This window comes from Pan paniscus, chromosome X (assembly GCF_029289425.2).
Source record: "Pan paniscus chromosome X, NHGRI_mPanPan1-v2.0_pri, whole genome shotgun sequence".
In the NCBI taxonomy this organism is placed as follows: Eukaryota; Metazoa; Chordata; class Mammalia; order Primates; family Hominidae; genus Pan; species Pan paniscus.
The window spans coordinates 69,617,527-69,644,904 of NC_073272.2; the positions used below are offsets into that span (position 1 = coordinate 69,617,527).

General features: G+C 38.5%; 1 protein-coding gene and 1 pseudogene across 2 annotated transcripts in view; one reads left to right on the top strand and one right to left on the bottom strand.

Moving 5' to 3' along the window:
* Positions 1 to 27,378, top strand: part of EDA (ectodysplasin A) — a 426,944-nt gene that overhangs the window by 327,160 nt on the left and 72,406 nt on the right. For both annotated transcript variants that reach the window (XM_008969994.3, XM_008969995.3), the window contains exon 2: positions 20,733 to 20,838. In XM_008969994.3, coding sequence (XP_008968242.1) covers positions 20,733 to 20,838 — 106 coding nt within the window. The remainder of the gene's footprint in view (positions 1 to 20,732; positions 20,839 to 27,378) is intronic.
* On the bottom strand, positions 315 to 1,767 carry LOC100970432 (CCR4-NOT transcription complex subunit 7-like; annotated as a pseudogene).

The window sequence follows — 27,378 nt, forward strand, 5'->3', positions numbered from 1 at the left end:
CCAGTTTCCTGGCAGATACTAAGTATTCAATCACAAGGGATTTTTCCTGAAGGGGGTAAGACTGGTTTGAAAAGTCTTCAGTCACAGAGCAGCCTACACATGCCAATTAAAAACTGACAGACACTAGATGTGCTTGGAAGATTAAACATTACGTACAGAAACAGCAGTTACTAAGCTCCTCAGTAGTTTCTTGTCTTTTTTTTAGTTTCACTGAATTGACAGTTTGCACAATAAATGTGCTACATTCTGTGGGTCAAAACCGAGTAAATGCTGTGTAAAGTTGGCAGATGGTCATTTTTCCAGCTAAGATCACGTAAAAACAACATTTCTGATAAAACAGAGGTTTTGAGTTAGAATCACTCTCCAAAGTACAAAACTGATGGTCCACAATCTCAAATAGCTAAAACTCCTGCAGAATGGAAGGGAGAGACATGAAACAGAGAAATAAATTACAGTCAGTGCTAGTTAATTTAGGAAAAGGGAGAAATAAACCAAACTCCCAACTAGGTAAAGTTTATCAAAATATTCAATGATGTAGCTTTCTCCACTCTGTCACACACGCTTGCTAACAAGTATATTAAATTAAGGCCAAATTTAACCTGAATGTGTTTTGTTGTTGTTGTTGTTTGTTTGTTCTTTTGTGGGTTTTTTTGTTTTCTTTTTTTAATCTGAGATAGGAACGATCATACTTAGTACTGAAAGGCAGACAATAAAATGGGCCTTGAAAGGGCGGGGGGAAGGGACTGTCTGTTGTTCAAAGGATTCAACCAGAGATAAAACCTATATACAAGCATGTGTGTAGCTCAAAATAAAATAAAAATAAAAGGACTATTTCATGTCATGACTGCTTGTTGGCTTCTTCTTCATATGCATTCCCTGTGCCATTCTGTACATAGGATGAACCAGAACCAAGGCCATACAAATGACCACAATATTTGGCATCATCAGTATGATCTTCAAAGAACATTCCTCTCATTTTGAAAAAGGCCATTCCTGTCAGCAATGATTTAGATCCTGCCTGATGTGGTGGTCCTATCTATGCCAGCTCTAACTGTTCTGCCACCTCCTGTAATCCATCTTTGAGATGTTTGCAGCTCTTCATGAGGTACTTCACATCATAAATGACAGGTAAAAACAATCGAAGGATCTCAAAGAAGTCAAGTTCTTCTTCAGGCAAGTTAGAGTTGGTCAGCATTTTGATTAAATAGCCAAAGTTGTAACTGCTGTGAAATGACAACCATTTGACCCCTTCACAGAGGACCACTCCTGAAGTCATAAGAAGTTCTGCAAAGTACTGGGTCTCAATTCCTCCCTCATCATGTTTTTTAAACTGGATACCAGATGTTGTTAGTAGCTCTATAGAGTTCTGGGCATACATGTCCTCTGTCAAATTAAATTTAAAATTAAACTGCCAAGTTGAAGTTCCTGGAGGGTATTCTCCTTGCTCATTTATAAATGTCAGTCCTAGGTGAATTATCTTTAACAAGTCTACATTACACCGCAATAGTTGGTATTGATAGTCAGCATTGCTCCTGAATTCTCCAGTGGGTCTTGCAACCACACCTGGAAACTCGGTGTCCATAGCAACGTAATTATATTTTCGGATAACTTGACGAATTTTCTTCATCTCTTCATCCACGTTGCAAGCCCAAACTTCACAAATTCTTTGGCTATGATGTACAGTTGCTGCTGGCATAGTGAGGGCACAAGGGAGTCTAGATGCCAAGCATCAAAATGTTATACTTGATTGAAGATTTGTTTCAGAGAATATTTTATCCTTTATTTATGTACTTGTGTCACTGAGCTCTCACTCCTCCTCCTCCCCCTGGCCATAGAGACAGCACCCGGCGGCGGTGGCAGTGGCGGGTGCCCCATAGACACCTCTCGCCCAGCAAGGGATCTGCACCACACCGTGCTGCGCCGTCACTTTTCGCACCGCCTGTCTTTTGAATAAAAGTTAAAATGGATAAAGGCCATTTTCACTGGGGTGAGATGATATCTCATTGTAGTTTCAATTTGCATTTCTCTGATGATAGATGATGTTGAGTACCTTTTAACATGCTTCTTTGCCATTTGTATGTCTTCTTTTGAGAAATGTCTATTCAGATCTTTTGCTCATTTTAAAATCGAATTATTAGATTTTTTTTCCTATGGAGTGGTTTGAGCTCCTTATATATTCTGGTTATTAATCTCTGTCAGATGAGTACTTTGCAAATATTTTCTCCCATTCTGTGGATTATCTCTTAACTTTGTGGATTGTTTCCTTTGCTATGTAGAAGTTTTTAATTTGATATGCTCCCATTTGTCCATTTTTACTTTGGTTGCCTGTGCTTGTGGGATATTAAATTTTTGCCCAGTCCAATTTCCTGGAGTTCCCTCAATTTTTTTCTATTAGTGTCATAGTTTGAGGTCCTAGATTTAAGTCTTTAATCCATTTTAATTTTATCTTTGTTTACAGTGAGAGATAGGAGTCTAGTTTCATTCTTTTGCAAATGGATATCCAGTTTTCCCAGCACCATTTACTGAAGAGACTGTCTTTTCCAAATGTATGTTCTTGGAACCTTTATCAAACATGAGTTCACTGTAGATGTATGGATTTATTCCAGGGTTCTGTATTCTGTTCCATAGTCTATGTGTCTCTTTTAATGCTAGTACCATGCTGTTTGGGTTGCTATAGCTCTGTATTACAATTTGAAGTCAGGTGATGTGATTCTTCCAGTTTTATTCTTTTTGCTCAGGATAGCTTTGGCTATTCTGGGTCTTTTGTGGTTCCATATACATTTTAGAATTTTTTTTATTTCCATGAAGAATGTCATTCATATTTTGATAGGGATTGCATTGAATCAGTAGATAGCTTGGGGTACTATGAATATTTAACAATATTGATTTTTCTAATCCATGAACATGGACTATCTTTTCCATTTTTTGTGTGTCCTCTTCAATTTCTTACGTCAATGTTTTATAGTTTTCAATGTAGAGATATTTCACTTCTTTGGTTAAGTTTATTCCTAGGTATTTTATTTTATTTGTGGCTATTTTAATGGGATTACTTTCTTAATTTCTTTTTCAGATTGTTTGCTGCTGACATATAGAAATGCTGTGTTGATTTTTTTTATCCTGAAACGTTACTGAACTTGTTTATCAGTTCTAATTGTTTTTTTGGTGGAGTCTTTAGTTTTTTCCACATATAAGATCATTTCATCTGCAAATAAAGATAATTCAACTTTGTCCTTTCCAATTTGGATGCCCTTTATATCTTTCTCTCATCCAATTGCTCTAGCCAGGACTTCCAGTACTGTCTTGAATAACAGTGGTGAAAGTGGGCATCTTTGTCTTATTCCAGATCTTGGAGAAAAGGCCTCCAGTTTTTCCCTATTGAGTATGATACTAACTGTGGGTCTGTTATATATGGCTTTTATTGTATTGAGGTATGTTCCTTCTATACCCAGTTTGTTGAGGGTTTTTATCATGAACAGATGTTGAATTTTATCAAACTCTTTTTTCAGCATCAATTGAAATGATCATATCATTTTTGTCCTTCATTCTGTTGATATGATGTATCACATTGATTGACTTGCATATGTTGAACCATCCTTGCATTCCTGGGATAAATCCCACTTGGTCACAGTGAGTGATCTCTTTAATGTGTCGTTGAATTCAGTTTGCTAGTATTTTGTTGAGGATTTTTGTATCAATGTTTATCAGGGATATTGGCTTGTAGTTTTCTTTTTTTGATGTGTTTTTGTCTGGTTTTGGTATCAGGGTAATACTGGCCTTATAGAATGAGTTTGGAAGTACTCCCTCATTCTCTATTTTTTGGAATACTTTGAGTAGGATTGATATTAGTTCTTTTTTAAATGTTTGATAAAATTCAGCAGTGAAGCTATTGGGTCCCAGGCTTTTCTTTGCTGAGAGATGTTTTATTACAACTTCAATCTCATTATTTGTTATTAGTCTGTTCAGGTGATGGATTTCATCATGGTTCAATCTTGGTAGGTTGTATGTGTCTAGGAATTTACCAGTTTCTTCTAGATTTTTCAATTTATTGGCATACAGTTGCTCATAATAGCCTATAATGATCTTTTGTATTTCTTCAGTGTCAGTTATAATGTCTCCTTTTTCATCTCTAATTTTATTACTTTAGGTCTTCTCTCTTTTTTGTAGTTAGTTGGGCAAAAGGTTTGTTGATTTTTTTATCTTTTGATAAAAAAACTTTTCATTTTATTGATCTTTTGTATTTTTATTTCAAATTTCTACTCTGATCATTATTATTTCTTTTCTTCTACTAATTTTGAGTTTGCTTCGGTCTTGCATTTCTGTTTCTTTTTTAACTTTTGTGAGTACATAGTAGGTGTATATATTTGTGAGTTACAGGAGGTATTTTGATACAGGCATGCAGTGCATAATAATCACATCATGATAAATGAGGTATCCATTTCCTCAAACATTTATCCCTTGTGTTACAAATAATACAATTATACTATTTTAGTTAGTTTTCAATGTACAATTAAATGCAATTCTAGTTCTTTAAGATACATCATTAGGTTGTTCATTTGAAATTTTTCTAGTTTTTTATTGTAGGTGCTTATTGTTATAAACTTTCCTCTTAGTACTGCTTTCACTGTATCCCATAGGTTCTTGTATGTTGTGTTTCCATTTTCATTTGCTTCAAGAAATTTTTTAATTTCCTTCTTAATTTCTTCATTGGCCCACTGGTCATTCAAGAGTATATTGTTTAATTTCCATGTGTTTGTATAATGTCCAAAATTCCTCGTTATTGATTTCTAGTTTTAGTCCATCATGGTCAGGGAAGATACTTGATATTATTTCAAGTTTTTGAATGTTTTAAGACTTCTCTTGTGGCCTAACATATGGTCTATCCTTGAGAATGATCCATGTGCTGAGAAGAAGAATATGTACTTTGCAACCCTTGGATGAAATGTTACGTGAATATCCATTAGGTCCATTTGGTCTATAGTGCAGATTAAGTCTGATGCTTCTTTGTTCATTTTCTGTCTGGATGATGTATCCAATGCTGAAAGTGAAGTGTTGAAGTCTCCATCTATTATTGTGTTGGGGTCCATCTCTCTCTTTAACTCTAATAATATTTGTTTTATATATCTGGGTCTTCCAGTGTTGGGTGCATATATATATATATATATATATATATATATATATATATTTAAAATTGTTATATCCTCTTGTTGAATTGACCCCTTTATCATTATATAATGACCTTCTTTGTCTCTTTTATAGCTTTTGTCTTGAAATATATTTTGTCTGATAGAAGTATAGCTATTCCTGCTAATTTTTTTGTTTCCATTAGCATGGAATATCTTTTCCCATCCCTTTATTTTCAGTCTATGTTTGTCTTTATACATGAAGTGCATTTCTTGTAGGCAACAGATCATTGGGTCTTGATTTTTTATCCACTTAGCCACTCTATGTTTTTTGATTGAAGATATTAGTCCATTTACACTCAATGTTATTATTGATAAGTAAAGATTTACTCCTGCCATTTTATTACTTATTTTATATTTTTGTGGTCTTCTCTTCCTTCTTTCCTTTCTTCCTGTCTTCCTTCTAGTGAAGGTGATTTTCTCTGATGGTATGATGTAATTTCTTGATTTTGATTTTTTGTGTATCTGTTGTACTTTTTTATTTAAGGTTACCACTATGGTTGCAAATAATATCTTATAACCATTTATTTTAAACTGATGGCAACTTAACAATGATTACATATACAAACAAACTAACAAGCAAAGAGAAAACGAATAGACACTCTACACTTTAACTTCATCCCCCCCACTTTAAAACCTTCTTTTATATTTATATCTTATTATATTGTCTATGTCTTGAAAAGTTGTCATAGTTATTATTTTTTATTGGTTCTTCATTTAGTCTTTCTACTTAGGATAAGAGTTATTTACACACCAGAGTTACAATGTTATAATATTCTGTGTTTTCCTGTATACTTACTATTACCAGTGAGTTTCGTATGTGCAGGTGATTATTTATTACTTATTAATGTTCTTTTCTTTCTGATTGAAGTACTCCCTTTAGCATTTTTTGTAGGACAGGCCTGGTGTTGAAATCCCTCAGCTTTTGTTTGTCTGGGAAAGTCTTTATCTCTCCTTCATGTTTGAAGGATATTTTCACTGAATATACTATTCTAGGGTAAAAGGTGTTTTTTTTTTCCTTCAGCACTTTAAATATGTCATGCCACTCTCTTCTAGCCTGTAGGGTTTCCACTGAGAAGTCTGCTGCCAGATGTATACAGCTCCATTGTTATGTTATTTGTTTCTTTTCTCTTGCTGCTTTCAGGATCCTTTCTTTATCCTTCACCGTTAGGAGTTTGATAATTAAATGCTATGAGGTAGTCTTTTTTTGGGTTAAATCTGCTTGTTATTCTATAACCTTCTTATACTTGAATATGGATACCTTTCTCCAGGTTTGGGATGTTCTCTGTTATCCCTTTGAAGAAAGTTTCTGCCCTGATCTCTCTCTATCTCTTCTTTAAGGCAAATAACTCTTGTATTTGCCCTTTTGAGGCTATTTTCTAGATCTTATAGGCATGCTTCATTTTTTTGTATTCTTTTTTCTTTTGTCTCCTCTGACTGTGTATTTTCAAATAGCCTGTCTTCAGGCTTACTAATTTTTGCTTCTGCTTGATCAATTCTGCTAGTAAGAGACTCTGATGCATTCTTCAGTATGCCAATTGCATTTTTCAGCTCCAGAATTTATTCTTTTGTTTCAATCTCTTTGTTAAATTTATCTGATAGGATTCTGAATTTCTTCTCTGTGTTAGCTTGGATTTCATTGAGCTTCCTCAAAACAGCTATGTTGAATTCTCTGAGAAGTCACATATCTCATTTTCTCCAGGATTGGTCACCAATGCCTTATTTAGTTCATTTGGTAAGGTCTTGATGCTTGTGGATATTCATCGACGTCTGGGCATTGAACAGTTACGTATTGACTAGTCTCCGCAGTCTAGGTTTATTTGAACCCATCCTTCTTGGGAGGGCTTTCCAGGTATTTGAAGGGACTTGAGTGTTGTGATCTAAGTCTTTGGTCACTGCAGCTTTAGGGCCACCCCAAGCCCAATAATGCTGTGGCTCTTGCAGACTCATAGAGGTACCACCTGGTGGTCATGGGTAAGATCTGGGAGAATTCCCTGAATTGCCATACAGAGACTCTTGCTCTCTTCCCTTACTTTCCCCCAAACAGAGTCTCTGTCTCTATGCTGAGCTGTCTGAGGCTAGGAGAGGGGTGACACAAAGCACCACTGTGGCCACCACCACCTGGACTGTGCTGGGTCAGACCCAAAGCCAAGATAGCACTGAGTCTCACCCCAGGCCTGTGGTAACCACTGCCTGGCTACTGCCTATGTTCACTCAAGGCCCAAGGGCTCTACAATCAGCAGGTGGCAAATCTAGCCAAGCGTACGATATTCCATTCAGGGTGGCAAGTCTCCCTGGCCCCAGACAGGTCCAACAATGCCATCCAGGAGCCAGAACATGGAGTCAGGAAGCATAGGAACCTACTTGGTGCTCTGTTCTACTGTGGCTGAGCTGACACCCAAAGTGCAAGACAAAGTCCTTCCCACTCTTCCTTACCCTTTCCTCAAGCAGAAGAGTCTCTCCCTGTGGCTACCACTGCCTCAGGCCCATGGTGAGTACTGCCTGGCTATTGCCAGTGTTCACTCAAGGCCCAAGGGTCTTTAGTCAGCTTGTGGTGAATGCTGCCAGGCCTGGGACTCTTCCTTCAGGGCAGTGGGCTCCCCTCTGGCCCAGGACAGGTCCAGAAATGCCATCCAAGAGCCAAGGCCTAGAATTTGGGACCCCAAGAACCCACTTGGTGCTCTACCCCACTGTGGCTGAGCTAGGACCTAAGCTGTAAAACAAAGTCCCTTCTACTCTTCCCTCTCCTTTTGTCAAGCAAGAGGATTCTCTCATAGCCACCACAGTTGGGAATGTACTGGGCCACACCTGAAGCCAGCACAGCTGAATCTCACACAAGGCCCGTGTTGAGTACTGCCTGGCTACCACTGCTGGTTTTTCAGGGGCCAAAGGCTCTTCAGTCAGCAGGTGATGGATTCTGTCAGGACTGGATCCTTCCCTTCAAGGCGGCAGGTTCCCTTCTGACCCAGGATGTGTTTAGAAATGTCCTCCAGGAGCCAGGGCCTGGAATGGGAGCCTTAGGACTCTGCCTGGTACCCTATTCTACTGTGGCTGAGCTGGTATCCAAGTTGCAAGACAAAGTCCTCTTTATTCTCCCCTCGCCTCTCCTCAAGAAGAGGGAAGGAATCTCTCCTGGAGCTGTGAGCTGCACTGCTTTTGGTTGAGGGAGGGGTGATGCAAGCACTCCTTTGGCACCCCAGCTGATATATCACTAGATTACGTGCATTCCAAGCTGCTGTCTCCAAACCCAGCACAGCACCAGGACTTGCCCAGGAATTGCTGTCCTTGTGGCCTAGACTGCCTTTAAAGTTTATTTAGAACCCCAAAGCACTTTAGCCTACAGTATTAGGGCTTGCCAGAACTCGGGTTCCAACCACTGGGATGGACAGTTCCAACCACTGGCTAGCACTGGTCTAATGCTCCTTCCATGGTTGCCAGCTGAGTTCTGCCCCAGGTTGCTTTCCGCTGTGACAGGGCAGCACTGAGTTTCAATGCAAAGTCACAATCACTGTGCTCTCCCTCCCCAAAGTGCAGATTCTCTCTGTGCCACATGGCCACTGTTGGGGAATGGGTGAGAGGTGGCATAGGTGGCTTAAGACTGTCTTTCCTACCCTCTTCACTGCCTCTTTCCTTAATATGATGTTAAAACTAGGTACTATGATCACTCATCTGATTTTTGGTTCTTATTAAGGTGGTTTCTGTATGGATATTTGTTCAATTTGATGTTCCTGCAAGGGGAGGGGATGATCACTGAAGGCTTTCATTTGGCCATTTTGCTCCACCTCCTCCACCTCTGTTTGTCTGTTTAATGTCATTTTAATGGGATCTTGGGAGAGAGAGGAGCTAAAACTGTTTGGTTAGTTACCTTGATGCAGATAACTATATATTTGTTAAATTTTAAAGTTTATGGAGTTTCTGTGGATTTTTTGGAAAATATTTGTAATTAGGAGCAATTAGCTATGAACTGGACAAACCTACATTGTTTATCCATTTATAGAAATCAAAGGATTCGTTAGAGTTAAAGCTCTGTGAAAGAGATTAGTATAAAGCATTGAAATCTAATTCTCCATTGCTTCATGGAAAGATATCTTTAGTCCCTAATACTAAATCAAACAATGGATATGTATAAAATTGACTCTAATGAATAGGGTATTTTGCTATACTTCATTTCATTTGTTTATATTTTATCCTAATTTCTTTTTGAGTGGATTGCTCCATTGAGATACTATACAAAATATTCATGAGACAACACTCAGCATACTTTCTTCACTCACTTTCATGGTCACAAGCAAGAGTCAGGAATTTTCCTCTAAGAAAATGACATTTCCACAGACATCCTAATGCTGGATTCCAGTCAGTAGCCATATTGAAAAAAATTGTCTCTCAAGACATTTGTCTCTCAGTTTTACAGCCACTGAAATAGTATTGGCCTGCCATTATGTCACATAATGAATTATTTTGTATTTACCTGAAGGGAGGCCCTGGACACACTTGGACACATGGGGCACTAAAATGCCAAGCTAGCAGAGAACAGCATTGCAGCTTTGGATTTGTCTAATCTCACAGTGGTTTTGCTGGTCTCGTGTTTTTCTTGCCAGTCCTTTTATGCCCTTGGTGATTCTAGTGTTATAGTCTTTAAAATCCTGAATTTGTGTCCCAGGCCCTTTACTGTTTTTCCCAATCCTCGGGTTTGTTTCAGGCTTTTATTATGGACTAAATCCTTGCTGATTAACCTGTCTGCCCCTAAGATACCTGTATCTTAAACTCTTCTTTGAATTCAATCTGCGTACTTATAGCCTATCCTGCCTGACCTTTTCCTCTGAAGTTATTTACTGATCTCTGAGATTCACTTTCTATACTCACATTCCTGTGAGCCAGTCCTGGATTAATGGTCCACTGGCCACGTATCTACATTCATATCCTTGTTATCTACCCAAGCCCATGAGTCTATTTGGACCATTGTTTCTAGTCTTTCTTTCATTATCTGAGCCCTAGTTATAACAGTTGAACTCTAGTCTACAATGTATTTCAATATCAATGTAAACTGAATATCACTCATCTTTCCTTAAAATTTTTCCCACTACTTAATTTTTTATAATATTTGGAACATTTTTGCCTTCTCAGAATCAATAGTCATCTGTTTCTTAATTTGCTTCTTATTTGTATCCTATTCCCCTCCCCCAAGTTCTGACTGTTGCAACTCTGTTTTCACTAACTACCTCACTTTTCTTTTTCCTTCATATTTATCTAGAATGTTGTAGTCAGATGTGGCTTAGGGGTAGTTTATGTGGTGTAAGTCTCCATTGGCAGCAGAATGGATTTCGTAGAATGCTATTACTAGTGAAATTTTGGACAAGGAGAAAAAAATCCTAGTTTAAATATATTGCTCAGGCAATCTCATTTTAGTCATAACGCTACTCTAACTTGTGCTAATCCAGCTTCATAAAGGTAAACTGCAACATCATTATCAAATGTTTAAGAGCCATTTAACAATTCACAATTAAGAGGTTGTGTTTGAGCTAATGTTTTCTGAATCCAGAGCTCATTTAATTTATAAGCTACTCACAAATGATTGCCTTTAGTGATTTCCAGGTATTATAAGTGGAAGAGTATGTTTTTCTCTTTATGTGCCAAAGCACCTTTCACTTTAGAAGCATGAGGAATTACAAAATAAATAAGCACACACTCCCAAGGGAAGGCAGTGTCATCCAGTATATATTGTTGCCCTTCCTTTTATTCAAAGATGTCACTACTGATCTAATCCACTCTCATGGGGAGCAAAGACTAAATCTTCAACCAGAAGTCCTTTCTATATGACATACATACAAACCATTTTTTTAATTTGTGTCTGCAGCTGCTACTTGTAGAGCCTGTCACTGGATGTATTTCTGTGTTTGACTTGTGGTCAGCTGAAAGCCTTTGCTCAAAAAGTTCAAAAATTCCATATTGTTGCATTCCAAGCTGGTCTCTGCTGCTGTTTTCCCCAGCAGCCCACAGCAATGTTAATGTTAGTTAGAGCTATTCTTTAATACACCTTTAGAGTATTTCTTATGCCACCCCTGCTTATGGTTATGCCATAAAGCTCACCATACCAAAGATGCTTTGGTTTCCTTCTGCCATTGTATTTCTACGCATGTCAGCAAGGAACAGTGATTTAATGCTGATAGAGACCAACTGACTTCCAGAATCTCAGTAGTAGTCATCCCCTCTTACCATTTTACATTAAGCATGACTCTGACTCTGACAATAAAACAGTTCACCAAGTAGATGTGATATCTGTGGTGGGTGTAAATTTCAAAGTCATACAAAAGCTGGACCCAACTTATATTTTCCATTGATGAGGATCAATTCAGTAAGCTTTTAGTTTTTCAGCTCTGTTCTGGATGTTAGGAATCAAGCTAGACCTAGGAAACAAAAAGTCAGGGCAGGGGTCCATTTTCCCCCTTTGCATTAATAGTTTTATGTTTCTAATAACTCATCTTTCTCCTTGATGTACATCTTAAACAGATTTCACCCTGTCCAGAGGACAAGTCCACACTGGTTCTGGACCCACAAATATACCTGCCATTGAGGAGGCATAGCTTACTACCTATGGGGGAAGAAAAAATACAATTAAGATATATAAGGCATTATTTGATAAATGTGAGGGGATGTGTTCTGCCCCAAAATGGGATCTAAGAAAAGCCAGAGATTGAACTGGTCTGTAGTACAATTTCACACTGGTGCCATTCCATGGTAATCTTCCCAAGTAAAAATACATTTTTTATTTTCCTTTCTACTTTGTAGTTACTTGCATTGTTGGGCAGTGATTTTTAAGTGAAACTGCCTAGGAAGCAGAATTCAGTGACTGCTTTTAGCTCTATGTGATGAAAAAATGTTGGTTGTGTTTAGATTCCACATTTAGCGTTACTCCATAATTTCAGTCATCCTCTGACATATCTACAACAAGACATGGCAATCCCTGGCACTCACATCAGAGATGTCCAAGATGCCAGTTTCATTTGGCATTTGGCCTGATTGCTGCCACCACCACCCCCACCCCACTGGTGACAGCTCCCATGGGATGCTATGATCAATGTTGAATGTCCTTGTTTGCTTACTCCCAGGAGTTGGCACACTCTGTTCAGCAACTAGCACATACTGTGCTTCTATTGTTGTCACACTGTTTTTGAAACCTTACTACCTCCTATTGTGTAGTGCTATCACAGCTACAAAAAAACCACAAAATTGTTTGTATGTTGTTTGTCTATGTATATTAAAGATAGTTTCTAGTTCAGTGCCTTCCATATGGTAAGTACTCAATGTTTATTCAGACAACACCACCCTGAATGACCTTCTCTAGACCTTTTGTTGATAATCAAAGCATGTCGAGTTAAGGGTTCTTATGATTAAAAGTGCGTTCCATGCCATCTTTTGTAATCATTTTATATCTATGACATATCCATCATGGATATGTACCAATGAGACAACCCTGTTTCACTCATTGGCGCCAGGATGCTTATATCTTGCTATAGTGAAATCAGAGATTTTGTTGAATGTTTCAGGGCATAAATGGTTTAATTTATTTGAAGGTCCCAGCTGATAGGTCATGGATGATGGTAGTGATGGCAGTGGTTGCAATAAGAAAAATAGATTTTATATTCAACAACATGAAAGAGAAATCATTTTGAAAAATAATAGATGATTTGCTGATTTTACAGAGCCTGGTATGTACCTGCCTCCTCTTGAGGGGCATGAAGTACCAATTTCATAAATACATTAACTCTGGGAATGATAGAAGAAAAGGTGAAAAACATTAGCTATGCAAGACCCCTATTTTACCCAGAAGAAAAAAGAGAACTTTGTTTTTTTAGTCTAAAGGTAATGAACCGATTGATAAATGAACAATACAGCTGTTTCTCAAAGTTTAGTTCAAGGATTGGGTGCACCCCTAGTGAGCAAGTTGAAAAGTCAGATTCTAGGGTTCCACCTCAGACTGACTTTAAATTTGGGAAGGGTAAGGCCTAGGATTCTGCATTTTGACACTCATGCCTAGTGATTCTGATGTACACTGAAGTTTGAGAACCACTGACCTATAGGGTTCTCATTCTTAGGATCCCTTTGACTTGATTCCTGCCAATAGTGTATTGAATCCTTAGTGTACCTCTCCATGATGGATCTCAAAAACTAGGCCCAATTAGAGTCAAAAAAAAATCTTGGCTTTAAGGAATGGATTGGTGATAGTCCGCTCTCTGGTTTAAGTATGTCCCCTCCAAAATGTAGGTGTTGCCAATGTGGTGGTATTAAGAGGTGAGGCCTTTAAGAGGCAATTAGGCCATTATGGCTCCTGCCTTGTGAATGGGATTAAGGTCATTTTAAAAGTGGCTTTACGCTATTTAATAAATGGTGCTGGGAAAACTGGCTAGCCATATGTAGAAACTGAAATTGGATCCCTTCCTTACACCTTATACAAAAACCAATTCAAGATGGATTAAAGACTTAAACATTAGACCTAAAACCATAAAAACCCTAGAAGAAAACCTAGGCATTACCATTCAGGACATAGGCATGGGCAAGGACTTCATGTCTAAAACACCAAAAGCAATGGCAACAAAAGCCAAAATTGACAAATGGGATCTAATTAAACTAAAGAGCTTCTGCACAGCAAAAGAAACTACCATCAGAGTGAACAGGCAACCTACAGAATGGGAGAAAATTTTCACAACCTACTCATCTGACAAAGGGCTAATATCCAGAATCTACAATGAACTCAAACAAATTTACAAGAAAAAAACAAACAACCCCATCAAAAAGTGGGCAAAGGACATGAACAGACACTTCTCAAAAGAAGACATTTATGCAGCCAAAAAACACATGAAAAAATGCTCACCATCACTGGCCATCAGAGAAATGCAAATCAAAACCACAATGACATACCATCTCACACCAGTTAGAATGGCAATCATTAAAAAGTCAGGAAGCAACAGGTGCTGGAGAGGATGTGGAGAAATAGGACCACTTTTACACTGTTGGTGGGACTGTAAACTAGTTCAACCATTGTGGAAGTCAGTGTGGTGATTCCTCAGGGATCTAGAACTAGAAATACCATTTGACCCAGCCATCCCATTACTGGGTATATACCCAAAGGACTATAAATCATGCTGCTATAAAGACACATGCACACGTATGTTTATTGCGGCATTATTCACAATAGCAAAGACTTGGAACCAACCCAAATGTCCAACAATGATAGACTGGATTAAGAAAATATGGCACATATACACCATGGAATACTATGCAGCCATAAAAAATGATGAGTTCATGTCCTTTGTAGGGACATGGATGAAATTGGAAATCATCATTCTCAGTAAACTATCGCAAGAACAAAAAACCAAACACCGCATATTCTCACTCATAGGTGGGAATTGAACAATGAGAACACATGGACACAGGAAGGGGAACATCACACTCTGGGGCCTGTTGTGGGGTGGGGGGAGGGGGGAGGGATAGCATTGGGAGATATACCTAATGCTAGATGACGAGTTAGTGGGTGCAGCGCACCAGCATGGCACATGTATACATATGTAACTAACCTGCACAATGTGCACATGTACCCTAAAACTTAAAGTATAATAATAATAAATAAAAAAGAAAAAAAAAGATATGAAAGTCTCTTATCACCAGGCTCAAACAAATAAAGATCCTCAATAAAGAAAAATAAAAAAAAAATAAAAAATAAAAGTGGCTTTACGCAGTATTCAGCTCTCTCGCCCTTCTGCCTTCCATCATGTGAGTACACAGTGTTCCTCCCCTCTAGAGGATGCAGCAACAAGATGCCATCTTGGAAGCAGAGAATAGCCCCCACTTCATAATCAAACCTGTTGGCACCTTGATCTTGGAATTTCTAGCTCCCAGAACTGTGAGAAAATAAATTTCTCTTCTTTATAAGATACCGAATCTCTGGTATTTCATTATAACAACATGAACAAAGACAATCTAATTATTCTTTCAAGAGAGTGAGATTTATTAGGGCCTATTATGTGCCAGGCCCAGGGCTAGGCACTAGCTATACAAAAATGGATGTGTGATCCCTTCCCTAAAGAGGCTTATGAGTAATTTTCTATGAATTATCTAGTAAAATCAAGGACATTAGCCATGAAATAGAAAATGAATTAAATTTACTCTATGTCATGGTACCAAAAAAGTACCAAATAATTTTGTGGGTTTAGATATATAAAAAATATGTTTGTAGAAGTGTCTGGAGAGTCACTAGCAATAATGGATGTATCCCTCATGTCTCACTATGAACGAACTGTTTCCAGCTGAGATCCCTGTAATTTGCAGGTGCTGTTTACCATGTAATTTTACCATAGGAAACAAGGGTGTAATCACTTAATAAAGTGTAAAGAATTAGATTTTTTTCCCCCTTGAGCAAAATACCTGGCTGTGGCCAACATTCCTGATGCTTCCTCCCTTGTGCAATAGGAAAGCAATATTCTAAAAGAGAAGACTGTTTTATTCATATCCTGCAACTTGCCTCTGGAGGCTATGCTAATGAATGCAAAACTCAAGCTAGAATTCCAGATATTTTGTGTGAGCAGCCACTGATTTTTGTCTTTACCATTATACAGAGGTTAGTTTTCCCTGCTACCTCTAACTGAGATGCAAAAAAGGGCCCTGTGAATAGGGACTCTCTCATTTTAAGCAGTGTTTTTGTGTTGTTTTCTTCTTATTTTTATTGAAAAAATAGAAACTGTGTGTATTAGTCCATTTTCATTCTGCTGATAAAGGCATACCTAAGACTGGGCAATTTAAAAAAGAAAGAAGTGTAATTGGACTTACAGTTCTCTGTGGCTGGGGAAGCCTCACAATCATGGGGGAAGGCAAGGAAGAGCAAGTCACGTCTTACATGGATGGCAGCAGGCGAAGAGAGAGAGAGCTTGTGCAGGGGAAGTCCTTTTTTTAAAGCCATCAGATCTCATGAAACTTATTCACTAATTACAAGAACAGCAGGGAAAGACTTGCTCCCATGATTTAGTTGCCTCCCACCAGGTCCCTCCCACAACACATGGGAATTAATCATGAGATCTGAGTGGGGACACAGCCAAACCATGAACTATGTTCAAAGCATTTTCATATACAGGCAGGCAGTTCTCTTCTAATGAACACTTGACTTATGAATGTCCCATATTCATCAACAACCTCTCTTGAGGGACTTTGAACTACTCTTACTACTCATGGAAGGTGGAGTTGTTTCTGCTGTCTGCAGAAGTTTGTTTCTCCCTCAACTCTCCTCTTCTGGGGGCTTGAGTTCTCACAAGCTCCTATTAGACCCTTAGAACAGTTAATACAAGAGTATCTTTTCCTACTGACACCACTAGGACACAGGAAGGTGCTAGGGCCCCTGCCAGAACTCCCATAGGAGCTCAGCCCATGAGGGAGCACAACAAGTATGAGGGAATCTCTGGAATTGTAGTTGGTAATGGTGGGGAGGTTCTTCATCTGTATTTCAAAATATCTTTTCCTAGAAATAGCATTGTGCTGAATAGCCTACCCTTGTAGAACTTGGGTGTATGATAGATTCACCAATCTAGACCACAGCCAGAAATCAAGCAGTAAACAAATGGTTTCTAAGCCACTAGAAAATATGCATCTTACTTATTGGAAAAGCCATTCAAAACCACACTCATTGCCTGTTTATTCTGTTTGTACATAAGTCTTATTAGTTTTAACTAAATGTCAAGCCTATAGCAGATTATAAGCAGCAAATCTGAAAGGACTGGAAAAGATGTTACAGGTAGGTAAAGTGAAATCTGATAGTTGATGGCAAGACAAAAGATAAAATAACATTAAAAAGAAGTTTAAGCACTCAAAAACCAATCACAATGAAACAGTACTTCACATCCACCAGAATGGTGGATTGATTAAAAATACTGACAGTACCAACCGTTGGTGAAGATGCAGAGCACTGGGACCCTTTATGTTGTTGGTGGGCATTTAAAATGGTAGTCACTCTGGAAAATAGTTTGGCAGTTTCTTACAACAAATACCATATAACCCAGAGGTTCTACTCCTAGGTGTTTACCCAAGAAACATGAAAATATAGGTCTACACAAAGACTTGTACATGAATGTTAATATTAGCTTTATTTATAATAGTCCCAAACTAGGAAAAACCCAAATGTCTATCAATGGGAGAATTCATAGAAAAAGTGTGATAGAGCCATACAGTGAAATACTGCTACTCAGCACTAAAAAGGAATGAACTAGTGATACATGCAACAACATGAATGAATCTCACTGACAGTATGTTGAGTGAAAATTCATATTCATTCATACATATGAAAAATTATAATGGATGATTGTAATCTAGAACAGGAAAAATTAGCTATTGTGATAGAAATCAGAACAGTAGTTGTCTCAGGGTCAGGGGTACTGGAGAATGACTGAAGGGCACAAGAGAAAATTTTAGGGGGTGATGGAAATCTTGATTTGTCTTGAGTTTGGTGGTAGTTACAAAAGCATGTATATTTATCAAATCTCTTCAACCTGTATGCTTAAAATTTGTGCATTTTATTGCATCTAAATTATATATCAAATTTTTGTAAAGTACAAAAATTTCAAAAGGGAAAAAAATCCTTCAGAAGATCCCCCTGCTGCAGGATCTAAGTCTAAATTCCTCAACATGATCTGGCTCTTACTTAATACTCCTTGGCTTATTTCTCACCATTCCCTCTCACCTCCTACCACTTATTCTAAGCTACTTATAGTTCCAAAAGTTGTTATTCTTTCTTTTTCCTCTGAACCTTTAAGCACAGCACTCCTTTTTCCTGGAATTCCTTTTCCATTTTCCATTTATCACTAAATCATTGACATCCTTTAGGACTCACAGACGTAGCACACCTCCTCCAAGACGACTTGTTCACTTTCAGGTTGTGTTAGATGCTTCCCCTCTTGCTCCCAGAGAACTTGAAGCTCCTCTCCATCAAAGCATGTATTGCTCTATAATGTAATTGTAATAATTAAAAAACCCTCAAACCCATAGTGGACTGAGGTCATTTAATGTACAGGCAAATAGTCCTCCACATATTCAGTAAGCCCTGAATTAAATCACATATTATAAACTAATTTCTTTTTTATTGCATTATACTAGGCCCTATCATATACTTTAATATTCATAAACACTGAAGTAAATATTGTTATTACGGGGTTTTTTTAGTTTTTAAGTTCACGGGTACATGTGCAGAATGTACAAGTTTGTTACATACGTAAATGTGTATCCTGGGCGTTTGTTATACAAATTATTTCATCACCCAGGTATTAAGCCTAGTATCCATTTGTTATTTTTCCTGATCCTCTCCATCCTCCCACCTTCCACCCTCCAATAGGCTCCAGTGTGTGTTGTCCCCACCATGTGTCCATGTGTTCCCATCATTTAGCTCCCACTTATAAGTGAAAACATACCATATTTGGTTTTCTGTTCCTGCATTAGTTTGCTAAGGATAATGGCCTCCAGCTCCATCTATGTCACTGCAAAGGACATGATCTCATTCTTTTTTAATGGCTGCATAGCTGAAGTAAGTTTCAGCACTCAAAGTTATCAAGAAAACTCTTCTATCCAGGATGACTTGTAGAGTTGCAAATGATTGAGATTTTATTGTAAACAGCAGTTTAGTTTTATACTATTATTAGTACTTAGCTTATTTATATTGTGAGTTAAGTAACTTTCTGTGGGCTTATCAGGAGAACTAGCCAAACTTTATTATGTTGATTGTATGAGAAAATGCATTTTTACATTCCAATCAAGTGACTCAAAAATACTACTCAGTTGAACCATGTGAAATTGTTGATTGATATTCAACCATTTTTGACAAAAATGGCAGTTTATTTTGAAATGCAGTCCTGTTGACAAGATGGAAATTACCTACACATTGATTTATTAATTTTATATTTAATACATTCATGTATCCTTCAAGATGCTAATCATACACCTTAAGGATATTGGGTAAATCACAGAATTTTGAAGAAAATTTGTGTAGAATATTGGGGCTTTCTTGGGTCCAACCCATTTTTTTTCCACTTAATCAGAGATGGAGCAGACATGAGGACTCTGGAATTGTTTATTTTTTGAACTGATAATAGAATGAAAATGCAGATTCATTTGTTCTATTTTAGGCCCCAAATTAACCATTCTATTTTGAAGATTAAGTTTAATAATAATAGTAATAGCAAACATTTATTAAGTGCATGCTACATGCTAAGTACTGTTCTAACTCTGCAACTGTTTTATCTGCAAAGTACTATTATTATCCCTACTTACTGATGAGGAAACTAAAGTTTAAGTAACTTGTTCCAGGTTATACAGCTAGTAAGTGGCAGAGTTGGCATTAGAATCACTCAGTCCTACTACCGTGTTTACTGTTTACCTCAAGCACATGGTTTTACCACAGTAAAGCACTCATGCTAAAAGATTATGATTCGATTCAGCAAATATATATTTAAGCTATGATTATTAGTGAAGCCAGACCCATTCACATATGAAACATATTGTATTATTATCAGAGACCATTATAAGACAGTAGAGGACCAGGTACCAAAATTAGTCTTATAGACCACAAGTGCTATAGGAATCTCAGAAGAGGAGAAAATAATTGTGTACTTTGTCATGACTAACTCCCAGAAGAGCATTGACAAATAGTACCTCAGTATTGGATGCACAGCATTTTGGGAACAAACCAAAATTACATCATAAATAGCAATGTGGCAAAATCATGAATGTGTAATAATGAAGTCCAATGGGGAGCAGCAAACTCAAGGTTTTCTTTCTTTCTTTCTTTCTTTCTTTCTTTCTTTCTTTCTTTCTCTTTCTTTCTCTTTCTCTTTCTTTCTTCTTCTTTTTTTTTTTTTTTACAGAGTTTTGCTCTTGTTGCCCAGGCTGGAGTGCAGTGGTGCGACCTCAGCTCACTGCAACCTCTGCCTCCCAGGTTCAGGCAATTCTCCTACCTCAGCCTCCCCAGTAGCTGGGATTATAGGCACCCCCCACCACCACACCTGGCTAATTTTGTATTTTTAGTAGAGATGGGGTTTCACCATGTTGGTCAGGCTGGTTTCGAACTCCTGACCTCAGGTGATCCGCCCACCTCGGCCTCCCAAAGTACTGGGATTACAGGCGTGAGCCACTGCTCCCAGCCAAATTCAAGGTTTTCTGTTCAATTTTCTGTTCAACTCAAATTCTGAGTGAGCATCCTCAGTATGTGTGGGAAGTTAGAAATTTGTGGCTAGGCTCTCTGAATCCCAGAAATATATGAAGAAATGGGACCTGATGGATTATTTATTAGATATTCAGGGTGGAAGAAATGGGATTCAGAAATTAACCAAAATGTCATGCCTACATGATTGGAATAATAATGGTATCAAAAATAAAATGGTTTGTACAGTGGAGGGGAAGATGGGCTCAGGCTTTAGACACATCAAACTTAAGGTACAGGTAGACTGTCTATGGAAAGCTGGTTTTTTATGTTGGCTATGACTGAGTGGGGTCAACCTTTGACTAATGTACTTGTAATTTTTACAGATGGCCCTATTGAATTTCTTCTTCCCTGATGAAAAGCCATACTCTGAAGAAGAAAGTAGGCGTGTTCGCCGCAATAAAAGAAGCAAAAGCAATGAAGGAGCAGATGGTAAGTCTACTCAGTTGATCCTTTATCACTTCTGAATTATTTGTTAGTAAAAGTATCCTTTTAAGAACTACCTTCTTGGTAGGGCATGGTGGCTCACGCCTGTAATCCTAGCACTTTGGGAGGCCCAGGCGGGCAGATCACTTGAGGTGAGGAATTCAAAACCAGCCTGGCCAATATGGTGAAACCCTGTCTCTACTAAAAATACAAAAAAAATTAGCCGGGCCTAGTCCCAGCTGCTTGGGAGACTGAGGCAGGAGAATCGCTTGAAACTGGGAGGTAGAGGTTGCAGTGAACTGAGACTGTGCCACTGCACTCCAGCCTGGGTGACAGTGTGAGACTCCATCTCAAAAAAAAAAAAAAAAAAACACTACCTTTTCAAGTGTGCTTCATCATCTTATATACTGTCCACCACAGACCCAAGGTCATAGACTATTTCTGCAGCCTAACCTACCAATCAGTCCTTTAACATAGAACTAACTATACAAGGATCCTCCCTCCTCCAACTCCAGATACCTTCAGTCCTTTCTCAGTATGTCTGAGAGCCATGATAGCATTTGTATCTCTCAAAATCACCCTCTATAAGGGCCTCATCTCTCCCGGAGATGTCCCACACCTATTAAGGTCAACAGGAGGATTTGGTCCTATTCTTGGAATTGACAGTGTTGTACCCTGCTAGCACTTACATGATGTGTTAATTCCAATGATAATTTTATCAATGTTGGTATCCACTACCATGCCCAAATCTGAACTAGACCTTCTAGAACTAGTTTATAAGTTTCTTGTGGGCAGAGATTTCATTTCTCTTTGTATAAGCCTAGAATCTAGCCTACTATCTGGAACATTGTTGGTGATTGTTATGTAAGTTGATGATGTTGACTGCCCCTTCAGCTAGGCAGTGATGTATCAATGGAAACCATCCCTGTTCTGGGTGTAATAGCTTTGAGTTAACTAGCAATGCATTCTGTGGGGCATAACAAAATGTTGAGCTAGCTCCTGGGCAGGGTCTTTGAATTGCTCTGATATTTCAGCATCACTCTGTCAATTGACATAATGCTACCCCTTTGGGCACAGGGGTTTGTAGAATACATAGCTCTGGGCTGCTGCAAAGGCATCTGGATTCAAAGACAGCATGTGTCTGGCTACATCTGCCAATAATATGTGTCTGGAGGGTTACAAAGCAATATGACTTTATACAGATGAAAATGAAAATTTTAAACTGACATTTGTTGATGTGAGTAAGGGCCACTGATGGAAGCAGTTTTAGAGGGCGGAAGCTATTAAAGAGATGGAGCCAGGACTTTGTCAGTAGGGGCAATAAGAAGTATAACTGGCTGAAATCTGAGAAAGAGCTCAGAACAAGGACCCCATAATAATACCAAAAAAAAAAAAAAGAGCCAGAGCAGTAAGATAGGGTTTTCTAGTCAGTGGAGGTGGCAGCAGCATTGAGCCTTTGAATGGAGAACTGGACCAGTGGGGCCATTCTCTAGAGAAGTCATTTTGCATACAATTGATGACCAATTCAAGCCTAAGAAATGCAGTCCATGTAGTAAAAGTTACCCATTATTCACCTACTACTTGTAGCCAGTTTCCCAGAAGTCTTCTGGCTATGTGGAAGCAGGGAGCTAAGAAGCATGGACCCTTTCCTCTCCTAATCATCTCACCCTCTGATACATGTAAGTCTCTCCACCTTCGGCTTTTCCCCTGAGGCTACTCCCACAACCATCAAACTTTTCATAATCCCTGGTTGCAAAGGAAGAGAGGAGACAGGTGGTAAGAGCAATATCACCTTCTATAGTGGGCGTGGTCTTCCCTCCCTCTCTGAGTGGAAAGTCTAATGGCTTCTAAGGTTTACCTCTTCATCTAACCTCCCAAGTTTTCTCTTAAAGAAGATAATTTCCTCCTTTCCCTAAAACTACTTTATCCAAATTCAGCTACCAACGTCTCTGATACCGATCTTCCTTAGAATGTTTATTCTGTCCTAATACAAAACAGTTTTCTCTCTGGTCAAGGTCAAAGCCTCTCATTAATTTTTAGCACTTCTTATATACTTCCCTCCTGATCTGATACTCTAGTCAGTCACTAGACTCTAGTCTCTTGGTGCCAATGCCAAGTTTCTCATGCAGTCCAGGCATTTTTCTTTAATCAGTATAGCTTGGAGGAATCCAAGAGTCCCTTAGAGTTAGGAGTATAGAATGCCTGGGGGTCCTTGAATTTTATTAGATTTCCAACTTTTCACCTGGTGGTCTGTAGAACCATTTCTTTAGATGTGGCAGATGCTCCAATGAGTTAAAGAGTGGTAAGTCAATCCAAATCTCCTTTTCCTTTGAACCATTCTTGTTACTCTGATGAGCGTATACTATATTTATTCAATACACTCATCAAATATTTACTAAGTAAATACAGCAGTTTATATAGTACTTGAATAAACATTCAATAAGGATTTTTTTTAATATCCCCACTGCCTAGAAACAGACTTGGCACCTAGTAGACCCTCAATAAATATTTCCTGTTGCCCTCAAAGTGATTTACTTCCAGCATAAAGAGGCAGACAATAAATAAAGTTGGTTAAATTTGATAAGTGGTATGAAGAAAAATATAGCTGAGCAACAGGGAGAGAGAGTGATGGGGTATGCTGTAAGGTGATCAAGGAAGGTATCTCTGATAAGGGAACATTTGGGAAGAGACCTGAATGAAATGAAGTAAGAGCTATGCAAATGTCTGGGGAAAAAAGAAGCAGAAAATTCAAAGGCTCTGAAGCAGAAGAATGTTTGGTATGTTCCAGAAAGATCAATGTGGCTGGGAGCAGAGTAAGAAGAGGAAGAGGGAAGGAGATGAGTTAAGAAAGCAAAATCCAATCTAGAGCCTTGTTGGCCAAGGTAAGGACTCTGGCTTTTATTCTGCATGAAATGGAGGACCACTGGAGGATTTTGAGCAGAGGAATGACAGGATCTGATGTATGTTTTAACAGCATTCCTCTGGCTGCTGTATTGAAAATAGGTGCAGGAAGAAAGGATACAAGCAGGAAGAATCTTTAGGAGAGTATTACAATAATCCAGGCAAGAGATGATGGTGGCTTAGACCAGGATGGAAGCAGTGTGGGTGGGGAGAAGTGGTCAGATTTTAGAGAGATTTTGAAGGAATGGCTGAAGGATTTTTCAGATTGATTAGATAAGGGATATGACAGACAGAGAAGAGGCATCAGTGACCCCAGGGTTTTGGACTTCAGGAACTAAACAGGTAGAATTGCCATTTCTGAGATGAGGAAGCAAAGGAGAGAAGCAGTGTAGAGGAATATGGGGAAAGAGTTTAGTTAGGCTTGTTAAATTTGAGGTAGCTATTAAACAGCCAAGTGGATATATAAGTCTACACTAAACATCACTGTGTATCATGAAAATAAGATGACTCTCTTTTGTACAAAGGACTTGTCATTGAAGAAGTGAGTCAGTCTGGAAACTGCTCTGAACAGAATAAGAGGTAGGATGGGATAGGTAAATCATAGTGGGGTGAGTTATGGCCAAAAAAAAAATCTATGCCAAGAGATTTTTTAAAAAATCTTATCAGGTGTTGATTCTAAATTCACAAATTACTTGATATGTTATAATAAAAATTTAGCTATCTAAGCTCAGGTTTGCCTCACAAGTGTCAAAGAACAAGTCATTTACCTTGAAGAGTTAAGAACATGGCAGAAGTTCATGACCAGCCTGGGCAACATGGTGAAACCCCGTCTCTACCAAAAATACAAAAAAAAAAAAAAAAAAAATAGCGGAGCACTGTGGCAGACACCTGTAGTCCCAGCTACTCAGGAGGCTGAGGTAGGAGAATTGCTTGAGCCCAAGAGGCAGAGGTTGCAGTGAGCCAAAATCGTGCCACTGCACTTCAGCCTAGGCAACAGAGTGAAACTCCATCCAAAAAAAAAGAAAGAAAGAAAGAAAAAGAAAGTCTAGACCCTACTTCATTTGTTTGGTCATTCATCATTTAACAAATGTTTTTTACAGGTGCCCGCCACAACACCCAGCTAATTTTTGTATTTTTAGTAGAGACTGGGTTTCACTATGTTGGCCAGGCTGGTCTCGAACTGCTGACGTTGAGTGATCCGCCCACCTCAGCCTCCCAAAGTGCTGGGATTACAGGGGTAAGCCACTGCATCCAGCCTAGACTTTCTTTCTAGGAACTATAGATATTAAGCTTAATGATCTCCACAAATCCCTGTGAGAGAAAAAAATTTTTATAAACAGTTCATTAACTCTTGGAAACGGAAGGGATGTAGTGATCCTTAGGAGCTGCATAGGTTCACCAAGAACAAATCAGGCTGCAGAAGCCTATTTTCCTGTTTTCATCAGACTATTAAACTAGTTGATTAGAGGCATAGCATACGCATAGTCTATCTTGCCTTTTAAAAAGAAAGTCAGTGGCAATATCCAGGGTATATACAATCTTTCTGACTCACCATTCAAGAATGACTAGGTTCATCTCAGTTTCTCCATTCAAATTACTTTATAAATGAAGGCATTGGCTAGCTAAGCAGGAGTCTCAAACACACGGTTAGTTTCAACTCTTAGAAAAGAAGTGAATTTCGTTTTCTTTACTACATTTCTTCCTTGAATTCACTGACTTGAGTTGGCCAGAAGTATTTCAGATCGTTTAAGTTTATTCGTACTAATTATGTGAGGCCTTTGGTTGTTATTCTTCTTCAAAGAAAGTATGATACCTTCACTGTGGGTGTTGAGTCACAACAGTTCTAGAAATCTGTGCCAGGATTTCTTGCTGTGTCTTATCTTTGTGATGTGTTTCTGAAGTAATAATAGCTCCAGGTGGCTTGTTTGGTCATCTCTTGCACAGCACTCCAGAAATCCACAGAACTTTATTTTCTAGTTAGAATGAAATGTAGAATGTATTTGGGAGGTCATGAGGCCTTAGAATCAGGTAAAATGAATCCAGAATTCCCAAGGAGGTAGTTTCCATATTTCACAAATATTATTGTAAAAACATCTGTTCTCTTCCGATAGGAGCATTTTCAGGAGTTAATAAAAATCTTAATATCTCTCCATACCTGCCTGCCTTCCATGTTTCCGTCCTGGTAAGAGAATAAAAGTGCAGCATGGTGTAATAGAAGAGGTACTAGACTGAGCTGCAATTTCTTGATTCCAATCTTGATGTCACTGCCACCTTACCAGCCATGTGAACTTGGAGAAGTCACATACTTCTAAGCTTCAGTTTTCTTGTCCTTAAAACAGGGATAATTAGCCCTGCTTACCTCATAGAGTTGTTGTGTTTATCAAAAGTGTTAATGTCTGCAAAAGTACCTCATTTTATTTTATTTTATTTTTGAGAGGGAATCTCGCTCTGTCACGCAGGCTGGAGTGCAGTGGTGCAATCTCAGCTCACTGCAATCTCCGCCTCCTGGGTTCAAGTAATTCTCCTGCCTCAGCCTCCCAAGTAGCTGGGATTACAGGCACCCGCCACCACACCTGGCTAACTTTTATATTTTAGTAGAGGCAGGATTTCACCTTGTTGGCCAGGCTGATCTCAAACTCCTGACCTCAAATGATCCTCACACCTCGGCCTCCCAAAGTGCTGGGATCACAGGCACGAGCCACTGCACCTGGCCTACAAAAATACTTCAAAAATTATTAAGTGCTATTACTATGCTCTCTCTGGAAAATGAACATACTAGTATGGTGTGCCAGGCATTTGGGGCATTCACATTCCCTAATTTATGGACAACAATTATAATTTCTTCAAAAATGCTCTCTATCAGCCAAATTGCCCATTTTTGTTCTCACTCATGCTATCCAAGCCCATAGGAAGAAGACTCCAAGCCTCACACTATGGCCTACCTCATCACAGCAAATGATCACATCTGCACATTGCTCTGTGGCACTATCTCACTCTGGCTGGCTGGCTGTATATATGTATCCCTTTTTGTTAGTATTTCAGAAATTTCTCTTCCTTGTAGTTTACTTTTGGACATATCAAAAAACTTAGTATTCTTTTCTACTATTATAAAAGAGTAGAGGGAAAAACAAGATTGAAATATATCCTTTGTACTTCAATTTTTAAAAATAATAATGGAATGGGGCATAGCTACTATTAAATTGATACAGATGAACATGAGAGTCTATGATGTCAAAGAAAACAGACTTTCTGCCCGTACAAATGTTAGCTAGAATTAAGAATTGCCCTCATTTTAGTATTGCTCTTGTATTTATTGCTTTCAGTGAGCCATCACTGTGGATTATCAAATGAGAGAGTAAAATCATTTTGAGAGCGATAGAGTTTCAGGGGCTTGTTCACAAGACAAAAGTAAAGCTTTTGAAGGCTCACCATGTGTGTGGACTGGAAGAGGATTGTTGATTTCAGATGTAGAATCCCCAAGGTTGCCTGCTGGTAGTGGGTGCCAACAGCTTAAGTGCCCACAGCAGAACACTCTGGAGAGTGGCTTTGTATCAAATAAGACATTAAGTAAGCTAAAATATCTAGCTTGCTCATACTCCAAAATATCCTTTAAAACTGTATTTTCATTGATGGAACTAGCCCTGC